Consider the following 18,984-nt stretch of genomic DNA (forward strand, 5'->3'; position numbering starts at 1 on the left):
GATGAAAATTGGTGTATGTAAACCTAAAAAATCAAAGGATTGGTAGGCCAAACATGGCTTAAATTCATGGGTCTATATCTTGTTGATTGAGAAAGTTAGCATTTTTCAAACGTTTATTTAGTTTCCTCAAAATCAGTCAACTAACACAACCATAATCAACTACAAGATTCATTGCTTGCTTTTATACCCCACACCCTATCACTCTTTCTATCATTTGATATTTCAAATTTCAACCACCACATTTTCCTATTAGGCATTAGCCAAATTTGGCAAAATCGATGAATTAAATAGGTTAAATAATAAGTCTATATTAGTTTCTTTTCTATTCATTAGAAAAATATTTTTTATATTGTCTTGAACTATATATTAAAGATACTTCTGAACTACACACTGCCCCTGACTCAGGATGAGAGACAACCCGTAGTCCTCACAAAGAGCCCAATCCACACTATGATTATAAGTCTGCCAAGACGCGAATAGTCGAACCCTTAACATTTTCCCACCTCGAAACCAACTCTGGTGGGGTGCGCGCGCACGCGCGCGCACACACACACACACAGATATATATATATATATATATATATATATATATATATATATATATATATATATATATATATATATATCACACCAAAAATCATTCCATCATATTTGCTATTACAACCGAATGTCTAATAACTTAAAAAGTAACCAATCTTCTCTAATAAATGAAGGTTTTTTTGCCACTTGTCACACTCTCATTCATTTTGCCACATGTCATTTTGTGGTTATTTTGAATTAATTTTTATTCCATATGTAATTTTGTGGTTTTCCTATTTTATTAAATTCCATATGATATTTAAATTTAATAATAAATACATATTAATTTCATTAAGTGACTTTCCTTGTAATTTCAAATTTTTAAAATAAAATCTCATTAATTTGCTTTGATTATTTTATCTAAATGATTTGTTTAAATTTAAAAGAGAAAAAACATTTTAATTTTAGTAATTCAATATGTTTCTTATTTTCTTATAAATTCAAATTTCTCAAATATTTATACATATTTAATTGTTTTAAATACACCCATGTAATACATGGGGCTCACACCTACACCTAGTATACAATGAATGTATGCCGATCTACTTGAGGCATATAACTAACAAATTCCAAATCTTTGATGTAATGCAATAACTTGCAAGGTTTAATGGTGGCACCATACGTTACTAAATTCCCCTTTCAATCTGAGTTATTAGGAACAGATGCTTGCAAGAATTAGTTAATTCATGAAATCAAATCTAGGTTTAGGGTGATAATTATGAGTTAAAATAGGTAATCCATATAGACTTTTAGAATAAGGCAATTTGATTACCCACCTCAATCTTTATGTTCAAATGTTTTTGGTTGTCGTTCTTCAATCAATGTTTGGACTCTCTGCATTGTGACATATTTTCACCATGAAACAAGAGAAAGATAATAAAGATTTACAACCACATTTTCAAGAACATTATTGAACTGAGTTTACCTTAAGAGAATTGTCAACTTCCTCTAGCTTTTGTAGTATTCCAAATTCACCAACAGGAGAGAGAATATCACGCCCAATGGATTGCAAGGGAGACATCTGCCATTTACCAAGGGATAAACAATGACACATACTAAACATTTTAGTAGACTGGTGAGAAAATATATGATGCATACCGGTGCAGCATATGATTGGACATTTCTTGAAGAACTGGCATCTTCCAAGGTTGAAACTTGCCTAGAGAAAGTTTGATTTCGCATTTCTGAAAGTCGCATCAGCACAAACTGGACAAAATCATTAACAAACATGATACGACTTTCAAGTTTCAACATCTAATCAACAACAAATGGCGTTTAATTTAAGGATACCTTTTTGAATGCTCGAGGATCGACAATGCCTTCAATTTGAACATCATCACTTGGTGGCCTTCTTACACCAACATTCTCAATTCTAATGGAGTAGACACCAAAACGAGACTGCAGATACCCTGAGTATGATGATTATTTAGAATCAACAAGAAAGATAATCCAGAATGTCATGTAAAGATAATGGAAGTCTGATTAATCAATTTAGTGTTAGATAAGAGCATATTAACATACCCTGTTCAATCACAACATCAGCAACAGAAGGTAACAGAACATGTTTCTCTTTCTTCAAGACCCCAAAACATGGAAATGGAACTGGCTTAGTTACCTGTGTCATAAAAATCATCACAATCACTACTTGTTTGCCATTAATCGAAAAGACAGCGTACTTGTTGATGAAAATTGATTACTTTGTAGACGATGGAATTGGGGGTGACATAGAGCTTTCGTGATTGTATCATACGCCGGAGTATGTATCGACGAACGGGAATGTACAGGAACATGAGCAAGCCGAAACCCCATGCCAAAATCAATAGCAACGAATAAAGTATCCACTGTGTCGTCTTAAGCTTTATGAAATCATCCTCAGCTTCTTCAAAGCTTGCAGAATATAGTATGGGCTCATCGTCATCTTCACCATCGTTAGCTTCACGCGTGTCGGACAATAACCCTTTCTCCAGATAATCAATCTCACCAATCCCACCGTTTTGTGATTCCATCTGAAGTGATCAAAACCCTAAAATCATTAACTTGTAAATAGAATTTCTGTTGAAGATGGAATACACGAATCGAATTGATGAACAAGTCCCTACCAATGTGATTTCTATCAGAACAGGTATGCAATGGAATCACTGATTTTGTTTTTCGTTTGGTTTGGATGATTCACTGAAGAGTTTGACTATTATGTTCAGACATGAACTCAAATCAGAAATTTTCAAAGTTACAGGGGGTAATAATATAATAGTTAAAATCTGGAGGGATAGTAATGTAGTTAAATAAAGTCAGGGGGTTGTTGGTGCACTGTAAGCAACGAAATTTCCGAATGTTGTCGTCGCTCAATGGTACGCAAAAGGGTTTTATGGTATAAACTATAAACCCTAGTTTAGTAGAAGCAGCAACGAGATACGAAATTAGCAATGGAGGACGGGAAGGTGAAGAAGAATAGTATTGGGCAACCAAAGGAGATTTTCGCTTCCTGTGATTTCTCTAGTCTTGGGCTTCACCCTGCCTTATGTGACCAGCTTCGAGGTATGTCTAAGCATGTCTTCATAAGAACACATCATATGCGTCCTTTCCAATTTCCATCTACAATTACAATGGAACGAGTAAGGATTACGATAGTTCCAATAGGGAAAAAGGATGAATCTTGCGACTTGTACTCCCTCTTTCCCACGATTGGATCGATTTTGTATGATGCTTTTCAGTTTACCTCTATTGTGACTTGAATTACTTGCTTGCATTGACAGACAGGATGGGCTATCAAGCTCCGACATTAGTTCAAGCACAAGCTATTCCAGTTATTCTCTCAGGAAGACATGTGTAATTTCCTTCCCAATCTCTGTCTAAATCTCTCATTTCTTCGTTTTTTTTTGTCCATCTCTTTAATCTGTTGATTGTTTTGCTTCTGAATGAACAATTACAGGCTCGTTAATGCAGCTACAGGCACAGGCAAAACTGTAACATACCTTGCTCCTGTCATTCATCAGTTGCAAAAGTGTGATCCTAGGATTCAGCGATCTGATGGTACTTTTGGTATGTGCTCTTGGTATCCATATGAATTATTGTTCCATCCATTCATTTCCTTATCCTTTTAGTTGTTAGGATGAGAAACTTCATATATAGTTTGAATATGATCCACCATGATCTTGCTATAAACAGAAACATAGAAATTCATGTTTCAATAGGTGCTAACTTAAATTCAACTTTGATAACAGCATTGGTACTTGTACCAACACACGAGCTATGCATGCAGGTATATGAAAATCTACAGAAGTTATTGCACCGATTCCATTGGATTGTTCCAGGTTATATAATGGGTGGTGAAAACAGGTCAAAAGAGAAAGCCAGGTTGCGTAAAGGTAACAACTTTTTCATTACTTATTTCATCAAGATTCTAAAAAGATCAAAGTATTTCCTTTTCAGTTTTCAACAATTATAACATAAACATGATCATTTGTGTACAGGAATATCAATTCTTGTTGCAACTCCAGGACGTTTACTGGATCATTTAAAGCACACAGCATCATTTGTTCATAAGAATTTGCGATGGATAATATTCGATGAGGCAGACAGGTTTGATTTCTTAAATCCCATTTGGGAAACTGTATTTCTTTTCCACATGTTTGATCTTTATTCACAATCCATATGCAGGATTCTTGAACTAGGATTTGGTAAAGAGATAGAAGAGATACTTGATATTTTGGGTTCAAAAGGCAAAGATACTGAAGTTGTGAGACAAAATTTGCTCTTGTCAGCCACCTTAAATGAAAAAGTCAACCATCTTGCAAACATCAGTTTGGAAGATCCAGTTATGATTGGTCTTGATGAAAAAAAGATTCAACCATCTAATAAGCAAACTACATCATTGATTTCTGATGCGATTGAAAGATTAGAGAACTCTGGGAAAGTATCAGTTGCTTCAAATGAGGAATATAATCTTCCAGCTCAACTGAATCAGAGATATGTCAAAGGTAATTAAAAAAAAAAAATTACTTTCATAGTTTCATAAGCTTCAATTACATTGTTCTTATAGTTTACTCATATCCAGTACCTTGTGGCTCTCGTCTTGTGGTGCTCCTTTCCATTCTAAAGAATTTATTCACTGGAGAACCTTCTCAAAAGGTAAAGCCATCCTTAAAAAGGTAATGATGTTTGTCTGGATAAAGTGCTGTATACATAAAGACTCTTTCTTTTGTGATTTCAGATTGTGGTATTCTTCTCAACATGTGATGCAGTCGATTTCCATCATGCACTATTAAGTCAATTTCATGGATTATCAAATTCACAAACAGAAACAGAAAATAAACATCTATTTGTGCAATGTAACATTTTAAGATTACATGGAAACATGAAGCACGAAGATCGAGTCAAAACATTCAATTCTTTCAAAACTGAAAAATCAGCTCTTTTATTATCAACAGATGTTTCTGCAAGAGGTCTAGATTTTCCAAAAGTCCGTTGCATTATTCAGTATGATTCCCCTGGTGAAGCAACTGAGTATGTTCATAGAGTTGGAAGAACTGCTCGATTAGGTGAAAAAGGGGATTCCTTGTTGTTTCTTCAACCAATTGAAGTTGATTATCTACAAGAGCTTCAAAAACATGGTGTAATGTTAACAGAATACCCTCTTCTCAAACTTCTAGATGGTTTTCCTTTACATGGTTTAAATTTAAAACACCATCACCATGTGAAAAAGTTTGTCTCAGTCGAGATGCATCCATGGGTGGTTTCTTTGCAGAGGTCCCTTGAATCCTTCATCTTTAAGGAGGTATGATTTCATTTCAACAATCTTGTTTTAATTCCTTGTTAAATTACGTTTTTGATCCTTGAGTTTTAATATATATTTTTTTTGGGTAAAAATTAATGCAGGGGAAGATGAAGAAATTAGGGCAGAATGCGTTTTGTTCGTGGGTGAGAGCATACAGTGCGCATCGTGGGGAGTTGAAGAGTATATTCATGGTGAAGAAGCTTCACTTGGGACACGTGGCAAGAAGTTTTGGGCTCAAGGAACAGCCGTCTTTGGTGGGTAGATCTGTCCAGAAGAAGCATACGGAAAAAAGGAAAAGGGAAGAGAAAACGAAAACACAGAAGAGAGGGGGTTTGGATTTGAAGAAGAAGAGAAAGACACTAACTGATTATGATTGAGACACGTGGCACTTTGTGACAGGTGAGATTGAGTTGGCAAGAAAAGATGTAAAATGGACCCAAATTTTGGTTTTTTAATTTTAATTTTATAAAATAGAGTGGAAGTTAATGAGAATCTGTGAATGGGTCCAGGGAGAAAAGGGTAAATGTAGCTTTATGTATTGGCTGGCTATGTGGGTGGTATGTCATTGATGTGATGATGATGTGATGTGATGATGATGTTGAAAGTACGAATGACCTCGCTTTTATTAGCCTAATCCTCTCGAATGGCCCATTGCTTTAAGAAGAATATGTGACTTTAGTTATGCCACATATAGGTGCACAACCTGATTTTTTATCTTCCAGATTCAGATCGGTTCTAAAATCGAATCGGATCATGGTCAACGAAAGTCAAACCAGAATGTGTTGCTTATCATTAAATAATTAAATGATGTATTTGATATGTATTTTTTTTTTAATGTTTTAAACTATTTATTGTTTATTGAATAGTTAATCGATTGATAGAAATGTATTTTTTATGTTTTTAAATGTTTTTCGTAGGATCTTACGGTTTGATTCAATCTTACGATCACAATCTTGTAAAATGGAAATCAGTTATATATAAGATTTTGATTTCGACAACCTTGATTGTTAGAACTATAAATATCATGCAACAGTTTCTTAAAAGTTTCTTTTATATCTTTCATCTTTCAATTTCAATATATTAAAGTTAATTTTGCACAATCAAGTTAATGATGCGTGTAATACCGACAATGAAAAAATGTCGTCACAAACCGGTTTATATAGTATTTATAATTGTCCATCTATGACGGTATATATATATATATATATATATATATATATATATATATATATATATATATATATATATATTCGACATATTATCAAAAGATATAGAAAAACCTTTGTTTTGTAATTTATAAGTTTTTATTAGGGTTTAGGTCATTTTTGGTAATTTAACTTTTGGTTTTGTGCTCATTTGGTCACTTAACTCTTTTTAAGTTTTAAAAAGTTATCAAACTGTTGGCTTTGTGCTCATTTAGTCACTTAACATTTGGTTTGGTCACATTTAGTCACCTAACTTTTAAAATTGTCCTCATTTAGTCACTAAACTTTTAAACTTTTTCAAAATTTTAGTGACTAAATGAGCACAATTTTAAAAGTTAGGTGACTAAATGAGCACAAATCTAAAAGTAAAGTGACCAAACCAAAAGTTAAGTCACTAAATGAGCTCAAAGTTTTGAAATTTAAAAAGAGTTAAGTGACCAAATAAGCACAAAACCAAAAGTTAAGTGACAAAAAATGACCTAAACCCTTTTTATTATGTAATATAAAAGTTTATCTATATTTTCTGTGTGTGAATATCCAAACAATTCAAATATAATTGTTAACTTCTTCATTTGTAAGTAGGGAAAATGACTTCTAAGGGTAACGAAGTATTAGACTTGTACAAAAACTACTACTGAACTTTTTTTTGTACACATCATCAATCAACTATAGCTTTTGTATACATATGACCATTAAACTTCAAATTTGTTCAAAAAATACCATTATGTTACCGGTAATAGTAGGCCACCAGCCATGTAACATGCCACGTGGCATGCCATGTGGCTGCTGACGTGGATTTTATTGTATATTATATACACATTATACCATTAAACTATTTTTTGTACACGTTATACCATTAATTTTTTTTTATACATTTTACCATTAAACTTTTTTTTACACATTTTACCATTAATCTTATATATATTTTTTCAAAAAATATCATATCAAAAAATACATATTTTTACCTAAAATGAGTTTTCCATCACCTATTGTGACTCCCTGATTTTGTAAGGTTTGGGGGAAACGGTTTGTTTTTTTTTACAATGATACTAAGAACTTTCTTTTACAACTATATTGTGAATTTATGTTGGTCATACATCAATTGAAACCCACAAGGTTTGAACTTGAGACTTTTATCTGGAGTGGCGAAAAAATACTCAATTGTTCATTATTTTAGCTAATGTCTAGTAAACATATTCTTATAAGTCCTTTTCTTAGGAAACTACGTTTGAGGCACACTTATAAACTCATGAAACATTTTGTACATATTACCTTATTATAATCACCCCTCTTCTTGATTATGGTTGATGATTAAAAAAGTGCATTTAAATTATGTCGTTGTTTACCGATAGGAAAATGACTTATAATGATAAGTTTATTAAAATTTAGAAAATCAGTAAAATCCACATCAAGTGATGGGAAACCTACTTTTATGTAATGATATGTATTTTTTGAAATAATATTTTTTTTCAATAAATTATATAACATTAATGGTAAAATGTGTATAAAAAAAAGTTTAATGGTAAAATGTGTACAAAAAAAAAGCTTAATGGTATAATATGTACAAAAAATAGTTTAATGATATAATGTGTACATAATAAACAGTAAAATCCACGTCAGCAGCCACATGACATGACCTATTATTATCGGTAATATAATGGTATTTTTTGAACAAATGTGAGGTTTAATGGTCATATGTATACAAAAGATATAGTTGATTGGTGATATGTGTACAAAAAATATTTTTTATACAAGTCTAATACTTTGTTACCCTTAAAAGTCATTTTCCCTTGTAAGTACGAGGATTAGCCAAAGAATGGTAACACAAAGGAAAGAACCCGGAGAACCACGAGGACTAGTACAAAGTACAAACATCGGAAATTAAATTTATTCCGAATACTTTTTTTTTTAAAAATAAATTTTTGATCATTTCATTAATTTTTCACATATTAATGCAATCGCGTCTAATGGTAGAGCAAGTTTTTTTTTTTTTTTTTGATGAACTTCATCAATGGTGGGTTTTTGAAGTAGTTAAACGACAAACTTTCTTAAATCACGAATTTTGCCATCGTTTCCCGAACCAAAGTTTTGATCATAATTCGAAATAGTGCTTTAATTTGACATTATTGCTTGATCCTGATCCAAACCAAATTTCACCGCCTTGCAATAAAATTTTGAGTGATTTCTCTTATCTTTGTATTAATGTATTTCCATCTTCTTTAAAGAAGACACTACTTTTCTTGCATTGAGCTTTCCTTTCGGTTGCTCGGCATTTCACATAAGTCTTTACTTCTAGTATCTATCATCACCAAGTAACTGTGTTATAATCAAAATAGTGATAATTATGAAATTAATTATGTTTTTTTTAGTCAAAGGATTTTGTATTAAACAAGTAAGTCGGTCAATTAATTAGGGTTCCGTACGATTGCGAATTGGTAGGGTAGGGTACGCAATTATTTATATATTGATTTTTGATTTTTGATTTGTGTGTATATATTAATAAAAGAAAAGCAAGAGGAGACGTGTGGTGGGGATGAGGGTGGATCATGGATGTGTCGATCTCCAATACATCTTCTTCCTTGTTTCATCATCATTAGTTAACTAACTACAATTTTATTAGCATGTAAAAGCAATCGTAAACCATAATTTAATGGATTAAATACAAGATCTATCGTTTATCTATATTAAGAAGCCTTACTTGCTCTTGAAAAGAAATTTTATTTGTTTTTGGGTCTTATTTTATCATTTTAAAAATCCTTCAAATCATTCTTTTAATTATCATACATGTCATATCTTATATGAGTAGGAAGATAAATAGAATATATATATATATATATATATATATATATATATATATATATATATATATATATATATATATATATTTAATTTTTCAATTAATAATTACCATTAAATCCTAAGAAATAATTGATTCGTATTTTGTATGCAAGAATGTGTTTACAATATCCTTACACTTGCTTGTCCAGGGTAACTATTATGTTTTCCTTTAACACAATTTTTTTTTATATTATCAATTATTTGAGAATATACGAGCTCACATAAAAAAGAAAATTTAAATAAGATGAAATAAATAATTTTTCATATTATTAATTATTTATGAATATACGAGGTCACATGAAAAAGAAAATATAAATGAGACCAAATAAATAATATATTGATATGATACAAACTTATATTTACCAACAATAATAAGTAAATAAATGCTTATTTATTATTTATTAACTAAAATAAAATTAAATAAATAAAAAATTAATTATTAAATTAACCAATATTTTATTTAATAAAGCCGATGAACGCATATCAGGTGATGGATTCACATGGAATTGGAAATCGGATCCCATGGCACCAGATTTGAATCGAAACCTAATACATCTTGAAGGATCTTTGGGGCAATTTCGTATATCAAACAGATTGGACACTTGGAGTTGCAAAATTGGTACGAAGGGGTTGTATACGGTGGAGGATCTCCGGAAAAAAATGGACGAATTTACCCCCACCTTACCAGGACCTAGAATTGAATGGTTGAAAGAAGTCCCACTCAAAGTGTTGTGTTTCATTTGGCGGGCCAAATGGGGCAGAATCCCATCAGCACAGACATTGGAAGGTAGAGGTGTTCAAATACCCTCAATAATTTGTGGGTATTGTCTAAATGGTGTTGAATCTGCAGACCATATTCTCATTCAGTGCGAGTTTGCAGTTAGTGTGCGAAATTGGATAATGAATTGGTGTGGTATCAATCCAGGAGGTATCGATAACTTAGACACACTCTTACACTTTGTAGCCAATTGGAGCCAGTGCACGAAGAAGCGGAGAATACTTACGCTGATATGTTATGGCATGATCTGGAGTATTTGGAAAGCCCGGAATGAGAGGATCTTCAACCAGGTGAAAAGGAGGCCGACTCAGGTTATGGATTACATACAAGAATTGGTTCTCTATTGGTTAAAATATAGGGGATCAATGAGGCATATTCGATGGTGTGATTGGACCGTGTCTCCATTTGCTCATTTTTAAGTGGTGTATTTCTATATTTCCTTCTTTTCTCTCATGTAATCTTTCTGTTGTATTTTTTTTTGCTGGGCTCATCTAGTTTCTTGCTAGGTGTGACTCTTTTATAAAATCGATAGCCGTTTCCAAAAAAAAAAAAGATGAGTTGAGTTAATAAACTCCTTGGCTTGAAAAAGGCATTGAAAAATACTGAAAGCAAATTTTTCATTAAAAGAAATACGACACATACTTGGTTGGGTAATTATTTTTTCATCTTTTTCACGTTTAAATAAATTTTATTTTTTCTATTTACACTTGATCATTTAACTTGTTACATGTGTTCACATATTATTATTGTTATCTGTTATCTCATGTGACAATGATATATATAAACATATTTAACAAGTTAAATAATCAAATGTATACAAATTTTCTTTTTTGCCTAAATGTGAACAATTTTTTATTTTTATTTTTAAATTTTTTTATAATTTTTTTAAGATTTTTTATAGTTTCTTACAACATTTTTATGATATTTTTTTATAGGTTTATCTAATAAATATTTTAAACCTTGCTTATATTTTTTTCTAATTTTTTCTCTACTTTCATATAATTTTCATATATATATATATATATATATATATATATATATATATATATATATATATATATATATATATATATATATATATATATGCTTTTAAACCAAATATTTCTAAATGTTTAAAATTTCTTTACAAGTTTTTAATTTTTTTTTACATTTTCATACAATTATTTTATAACTTTAATACAATTATTTCTAATCTTTCTTTTACAACATTTTTAAAGTATTTCATAGATTTTGTATGACAATTTAATACTTTTTATAACATTTTAAAATACTTTCGTTAAATACTAGTTTAGAACATTGTATTAAAAAAATTAAACTTTACAAACTTCTAATTAAAAAATATAAAAAAGTTGTAATAATTTTAAAACATTTACATTATATAGATTTTTCTTGTTTTTTATTTGCTACATAATATTAATTTTTTATTTTTTTTTAAATGACCTTCCATACTTATTATTATATATTTAATTTATTTAATTTATTGTTAGATAATATTTTCTTTAAAAATATTACATATGCTTAGAAACAAAAAAATATATAAGAGACTATATATAATATTTCACCAAAAACATATTTATTAATTAAAAAATAAAGTTTAGAATTAATCAATATTTAATTAGTATTTATGATAATAAGTTTTTGTTAAAAATAAATTAGTAGAAAATTAATTTGTCAGATCAAAAGACTATAAATGAAATAAATAATCAATCATTATGGATACTTTAAAAATAATGTTTGGAAAAATAATATAAAAAAAATGATAAATAAAATTGTTACTAAAAGTGAATAAATTGACTTATCAGGGTAATAAATTTCCGTTTTGTTCACATTTAGGCTATTTCTGTTTTTTGTACACATTTGACCATTTACTTTGTTAAATGTGTTCACATGTTACTATTGTTACATGAGATAGTCGGTGACAATAGTAATATGTGAATACATTTAATAAGTTAAATGATCAAATATGTATAAAAAAGGTTGTCTACATGTGAACAAAGCGACAAAAACGATTTCCCTTATATGTCATTTTTCCATACTGAAAACCACAAAGAGCTCTCCTTCCAAACCCTAAATTTGGCGCTCCCTATTCCTTACCTTTTGTCATCAACCAGCCCAACAACAATAAGAAAAAATAACAACTTTGGTTGGTCTGAGATAATCAATCGTGCTTACTGTCGCATGATATCTAAAGACCCATAAACTTAAATAGTGGATTCTTACATCTTATGATTAGATTTGTTGATAATATTAGTTCTAATTAGATAGGGTCGGTCCTTAACATTTTTTTTGCACTCGGACGATCCTTATGGTTTAGTTTTATTATATTTTTCATCCCTAAAAGATATAAAATGACCTTACTATCCTTATATTTTTTTTTCATTACATTTTAATTATTATAGTTTAAAGAAAAAGTAAAAAAAGGTATACCCACCCCTATACACAACATCTTTGTCTCTCTCCCCGTCTGATTTTATTGTCACCAAAGCTCCACCACTAAAAATTTATGTTGCCCCTCTGCCACCCATAAGACCACCAATCCACTTCTCTCATGAAATACACTTCTCTGCAGAGCACCACCATTACCATCAACTTTTACTACCATTGACTACCCATGGATGCTCAAACCTGCAAACAGATGTAGGGTTTCCATCTCATACTGAAATTCAATCTGTCTCTTGCTGAAATCGATTCAATCCATGGCTGTGGTTACTGGCCAAATTGATTTGTCTCATGGGTTCTCACCCAAAAATACAAACCCTATTTCTTTCTTTATATTCTCTACCATGAAAGCAAAATTAGTCTCACCCAGAAATCGATTTCAGTTATGGTTTTGGGGAGTCTTGATATGAAGAAATCGATTTCGATTTTGGTTACATGGGTTAATTTTGATTCTGGTTACAAGGGTTTTAACTTGATTTGGTTTCTGAATTTTGCTTTTCATTTTGATTTCTGGTATCAATTTTCCATTAAGGATTGCAATGGTTTAGATGGTGGTGGTGTTTCACAGGGTTGCAATGGCAGTTTCAGATGGGATGAGTGGTTTTCAATTTTAGTTTTGCAATTGTAGTCATGGTTTCCAATTTTAGTTTTTCAATTGGTTTGGTTTATGCAAAATTTATCTTTTGTTATTCATTTTATGATGAGGATTGTGATGGGTGGGTAGTGGTGTAAGTGAGCGATGAGGTGGGTAGTGGTGTTGTGGGTTGCTAGAAGGTAAAGGGAAAGGGACAGACAATTCTTTTTTTTTTTTTTAAAGATATGATAAATAAATAACAAAAAATTATATATATATATATGTATGTATATATATATATATATATATATATATATATATATATATAGAGAGAGAGAGAGAGAGAGAGAGAGTTCCCGTTAGGAACAATTAATTTTTGCATATCCAAACTTCCGCCACATGATATTCACTTATTGCCAACTTTAGTCCTCGCCTTGGTCGGTGCTGAAATGAAGCGGCTACATATAAACTCATCAGGGAACTTTAGTTATTAACAACTTCTCCCCCTAATCGAATCAATTGGTGTACCAAAGCGCTAGAGACGGAATGAGATCAGATACAGAGAGAGAGAGAGATAGAGATAAAGATAGAGATAAAGAGAGAGAGAGAGAGCTGAGGAAGTGGGTGAAGGAAGTCAATATGTCGTTGCTACTATAGGTCAGTGATGTCGTCGCCGGAGAGCAAGAATGGCCACCGTTGGCCAATCCGTTTCCATATGGTATGCTTCCACTTTCTTCTATCTCAAAGAGAGTCTCCACCATCCACGGTCAGCATAACGACCTTCAACACTACCAATTGCTACTCTCCGAAAACCCTCACAAGCATTGGCCACCACTCTACCCCCGTTTCTTTCTTCTTTGGATTTTTGGGTATGTGAGGCAGTGATTGTGTATCCGCCTTCACCGTCACCAGCATCAACACCATCCATCGTCAACCCAAACCCTATTGGTGGATCTAGACTCAATGCCTCCTTCTCTTCTCTCTCATTTGATCAAACATAAAATTAATCAAGATAGATTGAGTTGGAGATAACATCTGTCACCACCATCATCGACATGTTATGTTGTGAGTTGCTATCTCCTCCGTCATTCTCTCATCTTCATTTTTTTCTGGAATCATTTTCGTCTTCCCTAAATGAAGGTTAACCCTATTTCTTTTTCCTTTTCACATGTAGTCAATTTAAATATAAAATGTATTCTTAGCTGTTATGTAAACAAAGTACTGCTGATTTTTATTATTATCTTTATATTTCAACCTTTCTATTAAGTAATAAGAAACTTGAAGCATCATATATCTCAAATGATATAGGGATCCCTTGGTGGTGAATTTGAATTACATCATTGTGAAAAAAGATGTTAGTTTTAGCAAGGATGGAACATGCTTCATATCAAATGAATTGGTAAGAATCCCTTGGTATTGTATACTCCTGTTTTTTATAACATATATACTCAAGTAGTTTCATAAATTGATTTGGTAGATGTTGCTCCAGTTTGCGAGTTCTTGAAATATGCCTTCTATGGAATTCTTGGATGAGCTATTCAATGGAACTTTTCCAAGTTCTTAGTTGATAAAAACATGCAGCATGTTCATCGATACTACCCTGTTACCTCACCTTTTACAGTCGAGGCAAAGATGGAAACACCCTTCTAATAAACTGATTTCATTTCTTTATCTTACAGAAAATGAAAGAACATGTTGGGAAGAAGTAAGAACAATTCAGTAAGCCCTGTTTTTGTTGATGAGAACCTTTTCCAATACCCTTCAAACATGTCAAATCAATTACACTTGGAAATTGTATGTTTTTTCATATTTACTTTCACTGTTAACTCCATTATTTTTTATGATTATAGGGACAACTATTGGTTCATCAAATGCAACCATTTTAGGGAATTTCTTCTAACAGTTTTAGTCGCCAATGAGGTAAATACATATGATCAGATAAAATTAGTAATTTTGGAATATCCTATGGAAGAAGTCAATGTATGATTTCTATTGTCCATCACAGGTCAATTTTCCTCTACCGATCCCTTTCTTTGGTATTAGATGTTAAAAATGGTAAGACTATAGAAAGTATGGTTCGAACAAATTCAAACATGTTTCTCAAGAAAGCTCAGGTTTGCAAAAGCTTCATTACTAGGTTTAGAACAATAAGTGATATCGATTTGTATAACATTCACTGTCATTAGGCTATAATTTTGTCAACTTTTAACATCCCAAAAATCAAGGTACAATTTTTCAATTTTAAAACCAACTCAAAAACCATAATGTTTACAAAGTATAGTTCCCAATTGTCAAAGTTGTAAATAAGAGTTTTTCCTAAGAACAAATTTCATAAAACCCGAAGGATGTGCATGATCATGCCTTCGCCTTGCCCCAATCATCTGATGTACCTAAAACCATAAAATCAAACTGTAAGCACGAAGCTTAGTGAGTCTCCCCCAAGGTACCACACAACATAACATATATACATAATACATACTGCATGTTGGGTCCACAACCTACCGGTTGGATTACTGGTATTTGCATATTTAGCCTCATAATAAGTATAGATTTTTATCGTTTATTAGCTAATTTATTGCATATATTGGACAAAATGTACTTAATAATGCTTGAATTGTGTTTTCAGTCCAAAAGTGAAGCTCGGAAGCAAAAGGAAGCAGGAGAAGCAGTTGGGAGCTCGGGAATTGAACAAGGAAGAAAACCACCAAAAACAACACCTACTCGGAGTCTGATCGAAGATTCGAGAAGATAAAGACTCCGGGACTTATCGTGTACGGGAATTAAGAGATGGACTCGGCGAGTCGGAAATGGACTCGACGAGTCGTTTCGCATCTATAAAGATAACTTCTCAGATCGACATTCGACATTCTGGAACCCTTCTGGAGAGAATAGTTGCGATTGAAGAGTCAGAAGAACCCTAGAGAACGAAGATACAACCTTGAATCCAATTCCAAAGAAGATTTGAGACAAATTGTCATCATTCTACTTAATCTTTTGTTTTCCATTATGGTTAGATAATTAGAATTTGTTTTATTGTTGTTAATTACCTCAATCATGAGCTAAAACTCTTAAACTTCTGTTTGGGGATACATTATTGATACTATGGTTTGATTTATGGTAGGATTAATTCAATTTTGGTGATTTTGTTGATTTTAGCTTGTTAAAGAACCTTGTGTGTGAATAATAACTATTTTTCTGTTAATAGGAAGATAATTAAATAGTATGAACATCTTTTAATTGTCAACCTCATATGCTTATGTGACCACTTCATCATATGACTAGGATTAATGAACATGAAACTAGAATTAATAAGAAAAATAGGTAAATTCATGTATTAGCTTGTGTGATGACCATCAACAAGAAGTTAACTAAAGGACCAAATTAGTTAGCTATTACAAGTCTAAATTAACCCGAATAAATAATCTAGTGAATTAAATTAAATTAGACAACTGATCACTGTTTGAGTTAATTTGTTCTCTAAGGATTAGTGCAGTGAATGTGAATCTAATCACTTGAATTGGTAACCAATAGAAGAATTAATCCATTGCACAATTACCATAATATCAACCATAGGATCAATTGAGTTGAACTAAACAGAAGTCCTTCCCATTATTGAATCTAGTTAATTCTTTGCTTTTCTAGCTTTTAGATTAAGTGATAGTTAGTAAGTTTCTAGTCTTGTAAAACTAGAGAAAACCCCTACTTATTAATTAATTTAGATAAAATTAGTTTTTAGTTTTAATTTACCATTCCCTGTGTTCGATACCCTACTTATTTAGCTATACCACAATTGATAGGCCCACTGCCTTTGTGTGTTCATTTTATAATTAAAAGTAGGTTTAAAACTAAGTTGTTTTACGCACATCAAGTTTTTGGCGCCGTTGCCGGAGAACGGTTCTAAATTAGCATTAATTTCTATTTTTATCGATCCTTGGTGTAAGAATTCTCTTACACAAAGTTAGTTCTTAGGTAATCTAGTAATTAGGATAAGTTTTAATAAAAATCCATTTTAATAAGTAATTAAAAAGTTTTTCTGTTTTTGCCTTGTACTCGCCGAGTGCACTCATGACAACTCGGCGAGTCCATCGTTGTTCACAGTTTTAATTTTTATTTTATTTTTGTTCTTTTTATGCGTTTTTTTGTTTTGATTACAGTTGTTTCATGACCTGAGGATCTGATACACCTCTAGTCCCTCCTCTCGAAGACCTGAAATCCGCACTAAGGAGGAGCAAAGGAAAAGCCGTTGGAGAATCCGCTTCTTCAAAGAATTCGCCACTAAAGAACCTCAAGTCCGTTTTCAACAAGAAGAAGAGCAGCAAATCAGGAGCATCCAGTGCCTCTTTGACAATCGGAGACCCGATTAAAGAAGACACCGAGTACGAGATCGAGGAAGAAGAAGAACCTACATACGAGCATGAATCTGATTTTGAGGACGATTTAGCTATCACTATGGCTAATATCGATGATGTCCCCATGGGGGAATGGAAGAAGAGGATGCGCGATGAAACTGGCCCGGGACTTGTGCAGCCCGTAATTCCCGCTACCGCTACTTTCGAGCTAAAGGGTCATATCCTCGCTCAACTCAAGGAGATTCCTTTCTATGGAAAAGACCACGAAGACACCTACAAGCACTTGGATGAAGTAAATGATGTGGCTGACTACTTCAATGTAACAAATGTGCCACGCAAGACCCAGCTACTTCGCATGCTTCTAGTCACATTCAAGTGTGCTGCAAAGGATTGACTTAATTCACTTCCTCCCGGGTCGGTCACCACATGAGCTAAGATGAAAGAAGAGTTCATAGACTACTTTTGCCCGCCTTACAAAATAGCTAAGTTGCAGAAAGCCATTGCCAACTTCGAGCAACAACCCGAAGAGTCCCTTTATGAGGAGTGGGAAAGGTACAAAGGTCTTCTTAGAAATTGCCCACACCATGACCTTAATAGCCAACAAGAGGTCTCCATCTTCTATGATGGAGTCAATGTCACCTCAAGGCAATTGCTCGACTCGCAAGGCCCACTCACAAAGAAGGCACCCCCAGTAGTTAAGGAATTAATTGAAGAATTCTATAAGCATTCTAGAGAATACCACAACCCAAGAAATGAAGTAAGTCGGGGGGTAGTGAACTCAGCCAATGATGGCATGGCGGTGGTGATGGCTAAGCTCGATAGTTTAGATAGAAGGATGACGAAAATGGATCAAACAATCCATGCTTCGAGTTGGATGCGAGAACTATAGAGGGCTTCATCTCACGAAGGATTGTGACTTGGATGAAAATGGAAACAAGAAGGCGCAAGTGTTCTACTCAAGCGGGGACAAATACGACGAAAATTAGCGAAAACCAAAGAAGGAATAGCTCCCATACAAAGAATATAAAAGAGCAAAGGAAGAGAAATACAAGCAGAAGGAGAGGGGTTTTTATCAAAAAGAAGAACCGGTTATGGAAAAGAAAGCCGATTTAGAAGAAATGTTCACTAGATTTATAGTCGCGTCCGAAAAAAGACACAATGATCACGATGCTGCAATACAAGAGACCAGAAATATGCTAAGGAATCAGCAAGCATCTATTCTCAACATTGAGAAACAGCTAGGACAACTTGCACATCAAGTGAACGAGAGAAGATCGGGTCAACTTCCAAGTAAAACCGAGAATAATCCGAGAATGGAGAATGTGAACGCTGTGACTTCCAACTATGAAGAAATTTTCACACCTGCACAGAAGATCTCCAAGGTGCATACAGAGAAGACAGAAGAGTCGGGTCCAGCTAAACCCGACCAGACTCGCCGAGTCCCTCTA

The 18,984-nt window shown here is 32.7% G+C and overlaps 3 protein-coding genes across 8 annotated transcripts; 2 read left to right on the top strand and 1 right to left on the bottom strand.

The window, feature by feature from the left end:
* Positions 1–975: 975 nt before the first annotated feature.
* On the bottom strand, positions 976–2,797 carry LOC145061339 (uncharacterized). 2 transcript variants are annotated; one of them, XM_079008778.1, is made up of 8 exons: positions 2,679–2,797; positions 2,277–2,602; positions 2,101–2,194; positions 1,870–1,988; positions 1,678–1,785; positions 1,505–1,600; positions 1,356–1,413; positions 976–1,223 (listed from the first exon to the last, which is right to left on the bottom strand). In XM_079008778.1, the coding sequence occupies exons 2-7, from the start codon at positions 2,583–2,585 to the stop codon at positions 1,357–1,359; spliced, it is 783 nt and encodes a 260-aa protein (XP_078864904.1). In that variant the 5' UTR covers positions 2,586–2,602; positions 2,679–2,797; the 3' UTR covers positions 976–1,223; position 1,356. The 2 variants fall into 2 exon arrangements, with proteins under 2 accessions (XP_078864904.1, XP_078864903.1); XM_079008777.1 differs by having other exon boundaries at positions 2,277–2,585; positions 2,679–2,788.
* An 88-nt stretch (positions 2,798–2,885) lies between these two features.
* Positions 2,886–6,258, top strand: LOC145061337 (P-loop containing nucleoside triphosphate hydrolases superfamily protein). 2 transcript variants are annotated; one of them, XM_079008776.1, is made up of 10 exons: positions 2,886–3,114; positions 3,333–3,405; positions 3,509–3,618; positions 3,801–3,944; positions 4,050–4,158; positions 4,237–4,556; positions 4,634–4,707; positions 4,790–5,353; positions 5,455–5,752; positions 5,863–6,258. In XM_079008776.1, the coding sequence occupies exons 1-9, from the start codon at positions 3,003–3,005 to the stop codon at positions 5,728–5,730; spliced, it is 1,782 nt and encodes a 593-aa protein (XP_078864902.1). In that variant the 5' UTR covers positions 2,886–3,002; the 3' UTR covers positions 5,731–5,752; positions 5,863–6,258. The 2 variants fall into 2 exon arrangements, with proteins under 2 accessions (XP_078864902.1, XP_078864901.1); XM_079008775.1 differs by having other exon boundaries at positions 2,887–3,114; positions 5,455–6,258.
* A 7,289-nt stretch (positions 6,259–13,547) lies between these two features.
* Positions 13,548–16,297, top strand: LOC145062511 (uncharacterized). Of its 4 annotated transcripts, XR_013687586.1 has the most exons (5): positions 13,548–14,586; positions 14,867–14,906; positions 15,038–15,107; positions 15,193–15,242; positions 15,814–16,297. XR_013687586.1 is itself a non-coding variant. In XM_079010106.1 (3 exons), exons 1-3 carry the CDS (start codon positions 14,770–14,772, stop codon positions 15,937–15,939), a joined length of 333 nt encoding a protein of 110 aa, XP_078866232.1. In that variant the 5' UTR covers positions 14,635–14,769; the 3' UTR covers positions 15,940–16,297. The 4 variants fall into 4 exon arrangements, 1 of the variants encoding a protein (XP_078866232.1); XR_013687587.1 differs by having other exon boundaries at positions 13,548–14,327; positions 14,496–14,586; positions 15,038–16,297; XR_013687585.1 differs by having other exon boundaries at positions 15,038–16,297.
* Positions 16,298–18,984: the final 2,687 nt, after the last annotated feature.

The sequence above is a fragment of the Lactuca serriola genome, chromosome 7 (assembly GCF_051521515.1).
Source record: "Lactuca serriola cultivar US96UC23 chromosome 7, Lser_US96UC23_V15, whole genome shotgun sequence".
Taxonomy (NCBI): domain Eukaryota; kingdom Viridiplantae; phylum Streptophyta; class Magnoliopsida; order Asterales; family Asteraceae; genus Lactuca; species Lactuca serriola.

Excerpts from the sequence above, each read along its gene's own strand:
- LOC145061339 (XM_079008778.1), bottom strand. The coding sequence starts at position 2,585 with ATGGAATCACAAAACGGTGGGATTGGTGAGATTGATTATCTGGAGAAA. Across the intron at positions 1,786-1,869 it reads ATCCTCGAGCATTCAAAAAG|TTTGTGCTGATGCGACTTTC; the intron begins GTATCCTTAAAT and ends GATTTTGTCCAG. Across the intron at positions 1,601-1,677 it reads TCCAATCATATGCTGCACCG|ATGTCTCCCTTGCAATCCAT; the intron begins GTATGCATCATA and ends GGTAAATGGCAG.
- LOC145061337 (XM_079008776.1), top strand. The coding sequence starts at position 3,003 with ATGGAGGACGGGAAGGTGAAGAAGAATAGTATTGGGCAACCAAAGGAG. Across the intron at positions 3,115-3,332 it reads CTTATGTGACCAGCTTCGAG|ACAGGATGGGCTATCAAGCT; the intron begins GTATGTCTAAGC and ends TTGCATTGACAG. Across the intron at positions 3,619-3,800 it reads GCGATCTGATGGTACTTTTG|CATTGGTACTTGTACCAACA; the intron begins GTATGTGCTCTT and ends CTTTGATAACAG.
- LOC145062511 (XM_079010106.1), top strand. The coding sequence starts at position 14,770 with ATGTTCATCGATACTACCCTGTTACCTCACCTTTTACAGTCGAGGCAA. Across the intron at positions 14,907-15,037 it reads GAAGAAGTAAGAACAATTCA|GGACAACTATTGGTTCATCA; the intron begins GTAAGCCCTGTT and ends TTATGATTATAG. Across the intron at positions 15,108-15,813 it reads CAGTTTTAGTCGCCAATGAG|TCCAAAAGTGAAGCTCGGAA; the intron begins GTAAATACATAT and ends TTGTGTTTTCAG.